This window comes from Lipotes vexillifer, unplaced genomic scaffold (genome assembly GCF_000442215.2).
Source record: "Lipotes vexillifer unplaced genomic scaffold, Lipotes_vexillifer_v1.1 scaffold1691, whole genome shotgun sequence".
NCBI lineage: Eukaryota > Metazoa > Chordata > Mammalia > Artiodactyla > Lipotidae > Lipotes > Lipotes vexillifer.
This window is the reverse complement of record NW_006789046.1, coordinates 328,016-340,288: the sequence shown is the minus strand read 5'-3', so window position 1 is coordinate 340,288 and position 12,273 is coordinate 328,016. Positions and strand designations below refer to the sequence as shown.

General features: G+C 51.5%; 1 protein-coding gene across 1 annotated transcript in view; it reads right to left on the bottom strand.

The window, feature by feature from the left end:
• Positions 1-55: 55 nt before the first annotated feature.
• CCDC57 (coiled-coil domain containing 57) overlaps positions 56-12,273 on the bottom strand; it is a 96,856-nt gene continuing 84,638 nt past the window's right edge. Inside the window, exon 18 of the mRNA XM_007462379.1 lies at positions 56-258. Coding sequence (XP_007462441.1) covers positions 56-258 — 203 coding nt within the window. The remainder of the gene's footprint in view (positions 259-12,273) is intronic.

The following is a 12,273-nucleotide window of genomic DNA, read 5'->3' as shown; positions in this document are numbered from 1 at the left end:
AGGGGGAGGGGTGGGGGAGGGAGGAGGAGGGGCGGGGAGGGGCGGTTCGAGGAGGTCAGTCCTTGGAGTTGTAGTTACGAATCTTGGGGGGCCGCTGGCAACCTTTAGGTTTTGCAGGATGAGCCCTGGGGTGTCTGGCAGGCTTGCCCCTTGCTTGGGCTTCCATCTTCATCCCTTCGACGGCAAAGGCCGCCCAAGGCACCACGGGGCTTCCCTTGGGGTGTTGGAGGCTGTAGGCTGCTGGAGGTGCTGGGTGCTCTAGCAGTGAAGAGAAAAAAGAAAGGAGGGTGCGTCATCATGGGGCAGGAAGGGGCAGGACGCGGTGTGTACAGAGAGCTGGGTTCACTGATTGCGAGTGGCCGAGCTGCTCGCCAGCAGGAACCAGAGACCCCATGCCTGCCCTGGTTCCTTGCAGGAGCCCATGCCGGGGCAACAGCTGTTCCTGGGAGTCCTGGCCCTGGTGTCCCCGCAAAGAAGGTCTGTGTGGGCACGTGCTCTCCAGATGCTCTGCAGGGCCTGGGCCTGCTCCTCCACTGGGCACTCAGGACATTTGGCCCTGAAAACGACATCTCCTGTCGTGCATATTTCGCAATAGGTCCCATGGAGGTACCAGGGTTAATGGTTGACTCACGACACTTCCCAGGCATTTCCCAGGCTGTCAACCACCCCCTGCCCTCTGGCCATGCTTGCCGGGCATCTCCAACCGCGCAGCAGCCCCAACACGCGTGGCCAGGCACAGGCCAAAGACCCGGGAGCTGCACCACATGTCACAGGTATGGGCCAATGCTCCAGGGCAGCCCTTCCAAAATATTGGCAACAACTCTTTGCACTAGGGCACCATAGGTGATTTTTTTTTAAGTTCTTTGAGCTCTTCTCTATTTTCCTAGTTTTTAGAACTAAGAATGTATTTCTTTCTTTTTTTTTTTTTTGCGGTACGCGGGCCTCTCACTGTTGTGGCCTCTCCCGTTGAGGAGCACAGGCTCCGGACACGAATATTTTTTTTTTTTTTTTTTTTTTTTTTTGCGGTACGCGGGCCTCTCACTGTTGTGGCCTCTCCCGTTGAGGAGCACAGGCTCCGGACACGCAGGCTTAGTGGCCATGGCTCACAGGTCCAGCCGCTCCGCAGCACGTGGAATCTTCCCGGACCGGGGCACGAACCCATATCCTCTGCATCGGCAGGCGGACTCTCAACCACTGCGCCACCAGGGAAGCCCTGTATTTCTTTTTTAAAAGTACCAAGAAGACGTACAAGAATGTACTGTACAACACGGGGAATAGAGATAATATTTTGTGATAACTGTAAATGGAGTGTAACCCTTTAAAAACTGTGTAAAAAATAAAAAATAAAAATAAATAAAAAGCAATTGTGAGATGCAAGCTCAGGGGCGGCTCTCCTTCCTGGGCTGGCCCAGCAGGCAGGGCTGGGGTCTGGAGCTCCAGGAGGGTCTGCACTAAAAGACAATGCTGGGACTTCCCTGGCGGTCCAGTTGTTAAGACTCCATGCTTCCACTGCAGGGGGCACAGGTGCTATCCCTGTTGGGAACTAAGATCCCACATACCACATGGTGAGGCCACAAAATAAAATAAAATAAAAGAGAATGCTGCCCCAGGGTGTAAAGACAGGTGGGGCCTGGCCAACTGGCACTGGCATCTCACACGTGTGACACACACTGCAGTGATGCACACTGTCTACCCAGTGTCACCGAGCCCACCCCTGGGTCTGGTGGTGGGACGCTGTGGGGAGAGGTCTGGAAGGCCTGCCCAGCGCATGGCCGCGTGCTGTACAGGTGGACGACAGGAACTAACCTGGGCAAGACTTGAGGCCGAGGACAGGCCAGCTGCACAGCCTCTGGAGGAAAAGAACGGCGCTGGTGTGGAGCTGGGAGATGGGAAAGGCCTGGGCTTTGAAAGCACACACACAGGGCTGCGTGCTGGGCTTCTTCCAGCGACTCCAGCACCATGAGCTCGGGGTCTGCCAGGGGCACCCAGGCCCTGGCCCCCTCTCTCATCTTGTGCTCTTTCTGCTCCTCTGGCCTCTGGAGACATCCGGAACCATTCCTCCTCTCCCGGAGCCTCCAGGGGTCACAGCCAGTGGCCTCCCCGGAGCCCTCGGCCCCGAAGCTGGGCCAGGTTCTGCTCTCCTCCTGCCCAGTGCCTCCGTGCGCCGGGTCCTGGAGTGGGGTGAGGATGTGCGTCCCTGGACGTCCCCAGGCTCCCTTCTGCTTCCTCTGGCCATGGCTGCTTCTCCCTCTCTGGGAAAGCGTCCGTGTCTTTGGTTCTTAAACCCCAGATGAACTCCTCCTCTCTACACGGAGACACTCCCACCCCAGATGTCTTTACAAGGACTTATAAAGGGATCTCTGGTCAGCTCCATGCTGCTCACTTGGTTTCCTTCTGGAATGCAGCGGCCACTGGGGAGGGGCAGGGTCAGGACCCTGACCACTGTGATGCTGGGGGTCCTTCCCTATAACTCGAGGGAGCAGCCCCTTCAGGGGTTCTGTGGGCATGACCTGAGTCCATCCCAGAGTCTCCACCTGGAGGCTCCTGGAGAAAGTGAGGTGTAGGGAGAAGGGCCAGCCCAGGCCCCAAGACCTTTGCTTGGGAGGCCAAGCTCCCTGTGCCCGGCTGTCAGGAGCTGTTTGCCAGTTCAGCCGGATGCCAGGCAGGTGGCTCCACTGTACGCTGGGAACACAGGCCAGGCAGACCCACCTATCTGTCTGGGGGCAGGGCCTCTGAGCCGAGGGTGAGAAAAGGCTGGGAGGATGGCACAGCCGGCCTTGCAGGCTCTGGTTTTTGTCTCTCTCCTTGCAGTGTCACTCTGAGGGGGTGACTGGCTTCCAGGGCAGGGCAGTCCTGGCTCAGGCATGAAGCTGGACATGTCAGGCCTGCTCTCCTCAGGACACTCCCTGTGCCCGAGCCGTGGTCTCCGCTTGATTAATCTGCGCCCTCACTCAGACCAGGAGCTGGTGTGTGGAAGCGAGGCTCCCACCGTGCTCTCTGCCTTCTCTCCTTTGCCTGACCTGCTCTGCTGTCTTTCTGCACTGGTTCTGATCAGGTTTCAGGGAAATCTGGGGGCACAGCACTTGCCTGTCATGGGCTGCTGGTCCAGCTCCAGCTCTCAGGAAGGTTCAGTGAGATGCCGAAGACCTCCCAGTATGAACCCGGGAGCAGGACGGGGGGCCCTGCAGGGGCTGACAGTGCCAAGGGGGGTGTGGGCCTTCACTTATGGTGGGCGGCCTTCCCTGCAACCTTCCTGGCGCCTGTAATGACCTTGAGCCTGGAAGTTCTTGTGGACCAGCGCCCCGGGGGAAGTGGGCTTGTCTCTTGTCTCAGGGCCTCCTAGGGCTGGCTCTTTGAGCACAGCTCTCTGGAGGCTCGGAGCTGCTGGTCAGCTCCCTTCTGAGTTGGCTTCTAGGCTGCCTGCTTTCAGGGTGACCCGGAGCACGCCTGCCAAGCCTGTAAGGGCAGTTGTAAGGGCTGGGGGCTCAGCTGCACTCCTGAGAAAGGGGATATGGAGCCATGTCTGCCGTGGCTTTCCAGAGCCTTCCCTGGGGCTGGGTGGCTGCTCTAGACGCAGGTACCAGTTGTGGCCTTGGCCACAGGGGATGAGGCCTCCTCAGGCTCACTTCAGCCTCAGCTGCTCTAGCCAGTCCTTCCCTCTCCTCTCTGGGTGACCACCTCTGCGTGCCGGTGCCCCCTCGTTTCTGTCAAGACCTCTCTCTTGCTTCCCTGGGAGCCCCTTAAGCCCCCAAGTTCAACATTTCTCACATTGGGAGAATCACACCCCCAGGCCTCCTCACCCTTACCCTGGGCCTCCTTGTGGATCAGTGATTAAAAGTTAGATTCTCTTACACTCCCCACCCCCAAATCCTTCCAAGGCTTCCCACCACTGTTGGGGTAGAGCCCCAAGCCTTCCGTGTATGATGGGTGTGGATGGTGGGCATGACCTGGGCCCCGAGCAGCCCTGCCCTGCCGGGAGCTGCTGCTGGCCCCTGGTGCAGAGGCTCTGGGAGGACACGCCCAGGCCCGACTCTGCTCAGCAGGGTGGAGGGTGGAGGAGGGGCAGGCAGGAGACGCCAGATCCTTCAGGGTCCTGCGGCCACCCCCAGACTTGGGCTGGGGACGCTGCCCAGACCAACCTGGTTAACAGAGCAGCATCTCCACTCCTCCCCCTCCCTTCCTGAAGTTAAGGCCTGACACTAACCCCTAACTGCTCCTGCTTACCATCATTTTGGGGGTACCTCCTCCCTGGTTCTGGGCTCATCCAGGACTGTCTGCTAGTGCCCCTCAGTGTGGCCCAGTGTGGTTTCCATCTTGGGCTTTGGGAAGGGCTGCCGGGCCGCAGGGTGCCAGGACTTGGGCAGGGGACTTAGCAGAAACACTCTGTGGCAGAGGACGTGAGGAGAGCCAGCACCGCCTCCATGGTGACTCTACCCCTTTTCGGGGCCTGTCTGAGCCCCAGCTCCCCAGAGGAGAGGGGCTGGCAGAGGCCAGGTCAGGTGGGCAGGCGCCAGGCGCATGGGTGCAGGCGTGGGGAAGGAGGAAATGGCGCCAGGACAGAGGTCAGGGCAGTGGGGGCTGGGGTCAGGCGGCAGAAAGCAGAGGCTGGGCCACCAAGCCTGGCTGGGTCCCCCCTTTGGAGGGAAAAGGGCTGGCAGGGCTGCCTGGCGGGGTGCGGGGGGGAGCCGAGTGCCCAGGCTGCACCCAGAGAACCGGTGTCCTCTGTAAGGCATGTGTGGGGACAGCAGGGAGGGCACAGATGAGCACATGGGGCGGGGTAGATTCTGATCTGCCTTCTTTCCAGAGATCAAAGCCTGAAAACCTGATAAACAAGATGATATTCATGAAAGGTACACTTTCAAAGGGACCCGTGGGGGCTCTGCCCCCAGGTAGGCCAAGCCGGGCACCCAAGCATCGCTGGAGATCCTCATGTGGAGGGGCTGCCCACCTCTGCACCCAGCCAGGGTGCAGACCGGCAGGCCACATGCCTCGAAGGGCTGCCCTCTGCTCCTTCTTGGAGGGGGGACAGCTGTGAGTGAGGCAACGCTCTCCTCTTCCACAGAAACATGCCCCCTCGGGAGGGCCGCCAATTGGCCACAAGCACACTGGCTGCCTGTCTTGTTCCAGGCCCCGTGAGTCCAGACCAGGCCCCAGGCGATGAGCCTGAGGACCCTGTGGGCTGCTTTGGGTCCCCACCCCCGCAAACCCCACACCCCACCCCCTTCAGGAGGACAGGCCAGTGACAGACGTGCCCTGCAGGGCAGGCAGCCAGCGGGAGTGAGCTCTGCGCAGACCTACTGCGTGTCCGGTAGCTTCCCACAGCGTCTCTGCTGCTCCCTGTCTGATTTCAGTCCAAGTGGGAGGCCTGAGGCTGGCAAGGAGGCCAGGAGGCCTCTCCAGGGGCCTGGGCTGCCGGAACGACTGACCATGTGAGCAGAAGTGTGGCATTTGCTGAGTGCCGCCACAGTGCCAGGGCTGGCTCCAGGCGAAGCTTCCTGGGCACACACCTGCCTCACGCCCGGCCCCTACACGGGGGCTGCGGGACCCCAGTCCTGACACAGAGGTGGTACAGCTGGGCCAAGAGTAAAAGTCCAGGACCGTCAACCTGCAGCCGCTGGGCTGGAAGCAAGAATGCAGCTCCTGCCCCTCTGTCAGGCCTCCCTTGGGCACTGCCAGGACGAGGGTGCCCGTGCATCTCTGAACGCCTGACCCACGTCCCACCCCATGAATTGGGAGCCCCTTCTGTAGATGGCTTGGCTTTTCTGCCCATCTGCAGAGTTCCCTCAGTCCCCATGCGGACCAGGGAGGCTCGGCCCTGGTCGTAGAGTGAACCCCCAAACCCACATGTTTGTAGCAGGGTCTGTGGAGAGCTAAACAACAGAATTTTACGCTACGAGATTTCCTGCTCGCTTGTGTGTGACATCTGTAGTTCAGGATTGTAACTTTAACTCTCTATTTTACACTAAAATATAAACGGAGTAGCATGTGTAATGATGCCAAAATCATCCGAAGGGCTGAACCTTCGAATCACAAGAAACCTGGCTACAAGAGCCACACATGCAAAGCCCAGGAAATCTTTTACTGTCTTTCCCAAGTTAAAAAACAAATCCCTCATTTCCCAGGATTAGTTACATTGTTATTATGCTTACTTGAGGACTGAACAGCATTCTTACAGGATGTTGATGGAGGACAGAATCTGTCAAACACAAACTTTAAATCCCTACAGGGATACAGGCACGAGGGGTTCTCAAACAAGTGGGATAAAAATTCTGGTTCAATATAGGGATCCACATCGAGAATACTCTTGGGAGGAGTGCTTACAGAAGGACAAAAACAAATCCAGAAGAAGCTGCCAGAGACGTTAGAATAGAGAAATCAAACCCATGCAGACCCACAACGACCCAAAATGAGAATTCCAGACACTGTGGCTGTGATGGGGTGGGGCAGCCGGTCATGGGGAGGAGGGGAGTGTGTAAAGAACGTGCCTATGGTTGGGAAACAGGAAAGTTGTAACAAGTGTGAGAAATCAGTAGGGCTGCGTGAACATGGGTGTGAGTGAGTGAAATTATCCTAGGGTAAAAGTAGCAGGAATGTAGAAAAAAGAAACAGAAAGTAAATAAATAGGAAGTAAGTAATATGTAGAATTAAGCCCAATGATAAGAACTAAATAAACATAAATGAGTTAAGCTCGGCAACGAAGAAAAAAATTCTCAAATTGGATTAAAGAAAACAAACAGGACTTCCCTGGTGGCACAGTGCTTAGGAATCCTCCTGCCAATGCAGGGGACACAGGCTTCATCCCTGCTCCGGGAAGATTCCACATGCCACGGAGCAACCAAACCCGTGCGCCACAACTACTGAGCCTGCCTTCTAAAGCCTGCGAGCCATAACTACTGAGCCCACGTGCCACAACTACTGAAGCCTGCGCGTCTAGAGACTGTGCTCCGCAACAAGAGAAGTCACCGCAATAAGAAGCCTGCACACCGCAACGAAGAGTAGCCCCTGCTCACCGCAACTAGAGAAAGCCCGCACGCAGCAACGAAGACCCGACGCAGCCAAAAATAAATAAATAAATAAATTTATATTAAAAAAAAAAAAGATCCAACAAGATGTTGTATAAAAGACCCATTTAAGGGTTTCCCTGGTGGTGCAGTGGTTGAGAGTCCGCCTGCTGATGCAGAGGACACGGGTTCGTGCCCCGGTCGGGGAAGATCCCACATGCCGCAGAGCGGCTGGGCCCGTGAACCATGGCCGCTGAGCCTGCGCGTCCGGAGCCTGTGCTCCGCAACGGGAGAGGCCACAACAGTGAGAGGCCCGCGTACCACCAAAAAAAAAAAAAAAAAAAAAAAAGACCCATTTAAAACAAAAGACAGGGAATTCCCTGGCAGTCCGGTGTCCAGTGGTTAGGACTCTGCTTCCACTGCTGGGGGCCTGGGTTTGATTGATCCCTGGTTGAGGAACTAAGATGTCCCAAGCCATGTGGTGAGGCCAAAAGAAAACAAACATAAAAATTGAAAACAAAACAAAACAAAAAATAGAATTAGGCACAAAGTGTCATAAGGGGCAAAGAAGAACTCTGTGTTCTGGTGAAGGGACAACATCAAAACATATCAGATGACATCTGACAGAGCTGCAGAGCAAGATAGATAATCCAAAACAGGTAGGTGAAGGTTTTAATCACCCGTGTTGATCACAAACCCACACAGAGATGGGAAAGACTTAGTCAATGGAATTAATTACCTTGAGTTATTAGACACAGAGACGTCTAAACTAATAGCAGATAATACACTTTTTTTTTTTTTTTTGGCCAAACACAGTCCACACACAGAATCAGACCACATATCAGGTCACAGAACAAGTCTCAATTCATTCCAAATAAAATACAATAAAGTTAGAAATCAACATCTAAATTCCCCCAAATTTCTTCTGCTTTGAAACTGACTAATGTATTACTGAATAATCCTTGAGTTATACAGGAAATCAAATAGTGAATTAAAAAATATTTATAATTGAATCTCAGAATTTGTAGGACAGAGCTGAAACAGCTTTAAATACACTTATCTGGAAATACTAACAGTTAAAACTACCAGGACATGAGCTAGCCTCCAATGGGAGAAATGGGAGAGTAAGGAACAGAACAAACTTGGGAACAGGAAAAAGGATGTCACAGCGTTAAAGGCAAGTTTCAGTGACATAGAATCTCCAAGAAAACAAACAGCACAGAGTATCAACAGAACCCAAACTTGCTATCTGCAGAGATTAATAAGATTAACCTCTGCCAAGACTGATCCAAAAAAGGGAGAGAAAATGAACATGGCAGGGGAATAACTGGGTAAAAATGAATGTTATAAAGACCTATTCACGAGTAAGTTAATAAAATCTAGATGAAATGGAAAGTTACAAAACCATTTGAAATGGCCAATAATTATTAAGAAAATTGAAATGATGATCAAAAACTTCCCTCCCCACAGACCAGTGGCTCAGATGGCTTTACAGGAGGTTCTACTGAATTTTCAAAGAAACCAAAATTTCAAGGAATAGTCAATTTCTATCTTATTCCAATTATTCAGAAAAGTAGAAAAAGAGTGAAAGCTACCCAGCTCATTTTATAAGTAATCTACATTCCCAAACCAGATAAGGACAACCCAAGAAAAAATTACAGGCCCATTTAACTCATAAATGTAGCTATAAAAACTGTATATAAACATTAGCAAATCAAATCAAATAAGTATTAAAAATATATCATTATCAAGTATAGTTTATCCCAGTAATGCAAAGCTGTTTCACTATCAGAAAATCTACCACCATATTTCACCACAATAAGCAAAAAAAAAATGATTATCATAATCAAGGCAGAAAAACAGCTGATGAGGTTTAACACTTACTTATGATGAAAACTCTTAGTAAATCAAGAATGTAGGGGCTTCCCTGGTGGCTCAGTGGTTAAGAATCTGCCTGCCAATGCAAGGGACATGGGTTTGAGCCCTGGTCTGGGAAGATCCCACATACCGCGGAGCAACTAAGCCCGTGCACCGCAACTACTGAGCCTGCGCTCTAGAGCCTGCGAGCCACAACTACTGAGCCTGTGTACCACAACTACTGAGCCTGCACTCTAGAGCCTGCAAGCCACAGCTACTGAGGCCCACACACATAGAGCCCATGCTCTGCAACAAGAGAAGCCACTGCAATGAGAAGCCCGCACACTGCAAGGAAGAGTAGCCCCCGCTCGCCGCAACTAGAGAAAGCCCACGTGCAGCAAAAAAGACCCAACTCAGCCAAAAATAAATAAATAAATAAATTTATTTTTAAAAAAAGAATGTAAGGGAAGGGATTTCCTTGGTGGCGTGGTGGTTAGGACTCTGCACTTCCAATGCAGGGGGCCGATCCCTGGTCCGGGAACTAGATTCCACATGCATGCCGCAACTAAGAGTTCACATGCCACAACTAAGGAGCCGGTGAGCTGTAACTAAGGAGCCTGCCTGCCTGCTGCAACTAAGACCCAATGCAACCAAAAAAAAAAAAAAAAAGGAAAAATTTTAACTTGATAGATGTTATATTTTAAAAACATACAGCAATCACTTTATTTAGTGGAAAACTAGCCTCAATCTCCTCAAGTCAGAGAATGAGACAAGATGTCCATGATGACACCCCTGTTAATGATTCCAGGGCCCCAACCAGCTCTGTAAGGAAAGCAAACTAAATAGGACTATAAGTACTGAAGGGAAGAAACACTATTTGAAGACAGAAAGATCATCCACTTAGGGAAAAAAGCACCAAAGACAAACTATTAGTGTTAATGTGGAAGTTCAGCAAGGGGGGTGGACAGATCAGCCTGCTTACTACAGAGCACTTCTCTACAGAACTGTAACCATCTAGCCAATAGGATAAAGTACTGGAAATAGCAAGAAAACTCTAAACCAGCCTGACACCTGTTTTGTAAATGAAGTCTCACTGGGATGCAGCCGGATGCCTTGTCATCATTGTCTGTGGCCAGAGGGTGGCCACTATTTCCACTGCTGCTTCTGCCACCAGCACCTGGGGGCCTTCCCTCAGCGAAGGAGGATCTAGGCCACCCTCTCTTTACAAAGTGAGTGTGAAATCTGCAGTGTTCTCCAGAGAGCAAATGACCGCTTATGAATCAAGAAACCAGAAGTGGGTTTGTTCTATACACTGATTCTAATGGTTTTTAAAGTTGAGGTACTATTTCTTTAAACAAAGTCTTGAGTGTAGGCCTGCAAGGAAGGGCAGCTCTGGCTGGGATGAGGGTAGGAAGCCAGAGGCTCCTTCATCCCTCCCACCCCCCAGGGCTCTCGAGGCCCTTCCAAGAGGCCCTGGGGCCCGCTAAGAGGGCACTGTTTTCAGTAATGACCTCCCCTAGGAGTCCTGAGTGCCACAGTGGAGGATAATTAAGAGAGCCTGAGTAAATTGATAGGAATTACAAGAATTCTGCAAGGGCCTGCAGCGGCCATCAAATGTGAGGCAAGTTAACACTGGTGTCTTTCTCACTTTGGCCCTTCTTGGGTTTGCCTGTGACAGACGCAGATCTCCTAGACTAGAAACTGAGACTGGAAGGGACCATGGGGCAGGAGAGAGACAGAACACAGAGAGGAGAACGTAGAGAGCAGAAGCTCCCAGCTGCTGTCTGGGTGATGCTAAACACAGGAGATCCTTTGCTGTTTTCTTTAAAAAATAACTTCTATTGAGCTATAATTTACAAACAATAAAATATACCCATTTTAAGTGTGCATTTCAATGGGTTGTAGAAAATGTATACATCCATGTATGTGGAACATTTCCATCACTCCAAACATCCCTAACCCCGGCCCTAAGCAACCACCAATCTGCTTTCTGTCATTACTGACTATATGGCTCGTTTCTAGAATTTCACATAAAAAGAGTACGCTAGGTACTGTTGTTTCTTTTGTTTTTTTGTGTTTTTTTTTTTGCGGTACTCGGTACTCTCACTGATGTGGCCCCTCCCGCTGTGGAGCACAGGCTCCGGACGCGCAGGCTCAGCGGCCATGGCTCACTGGCCCAGCCACTCCGCGGCATGTGGGATCTTCCCAGACCGGGGCACGAACCCATGTCCCCCGCATCGGCAGGCGGACTCTCAACCACTGCACCACCAGGGAAGCCCCACTAGGTACTGTTTGATGTCTTGTTCTTCCAGAGATCAAAGAAATGTTTCTGAGTTCCTGTTGTCATATGTATCGGTAGTTCTTTTGCCTGTGGAGTAGTACACCATACGGCTACATAGTAATTTGCTTTTCCATTTATGTGTTGATGGACATTTCTGTTGTTCCCAGTCTGACATTCATGTTAAGGCCTTCCGGTGTGTGGATGTTTCTATTTCTCTCCCACGGTTACCATGGAATTGAATGGCTAGGTTGTGTAGTAAGAAAGTTTTTTTTTTAAGAAACTGCCAAGCTCTTTTCCAAAGCAGTTGACCATCCTGTGTTCCCTCAGGCAGTGTGAGTTCCAGTCCCTCCACATCCTCGCTACCACTTGATATTGTCATGTTTTTGTATGTTTTTGGTTATATCTGAGTGAACGAACATGTAGTGGTACCTCACTGTGGTTTAAATTTGCATTTCCCTGCTGACTAACAGTGAGTATCTTTCATGGGCTTGCTGGCCATTTGTATCTCTTCTATTGTAAAGTGTCTTTTCTAGTATTCTGGCTATTTTAAAAATTGGGCTATTTATTTACTACTGAGTTGTAAAGTTCTTTGAATATTCTGGACACAAGTCCTTGATATGTGTTCAAATATTTTTTCCCAGCCTGGGGCTTATCTTTTCATCTTCTTGACAGTGTCATTGGAGATGTAGGACTTTAACATTTTGATGAAGTCCAATCTATCAAATTTTTTTTCATTTATGGTTGGAACTTTTTTTAATGCTAAGAAATTTTTGCCTATCCCAAAGTCACAAAGATTTTCTCCTATGCTTTCTTCTAGAAGTTTTATAGTTTTTAAAAAAATTTTAAATATTTATTTATTTATCTATTTATGGCTGTGTTGGCTCTTCGTTTCTGTGCGAGGGCTTTCTCTAGTTGCGGCAAGTGGGGTCCACTCCTCATCGCCGTGCGCGGGCCTCTCACTATCGCCGCCTCTCCCGTTGCAGAGCACAGGCTCCAGACGCGCAGGCTCAGTAATTGTGGCTCACGGGGCTAGTCGCTCCGCGGCATGTGGAATCCTCCCAGACCAGGGCTCGAACCCGTGTCCCCTGCATTGGCAGGCAGATTCTCAACCACTGCGCCACCAGGGAAGCCCCT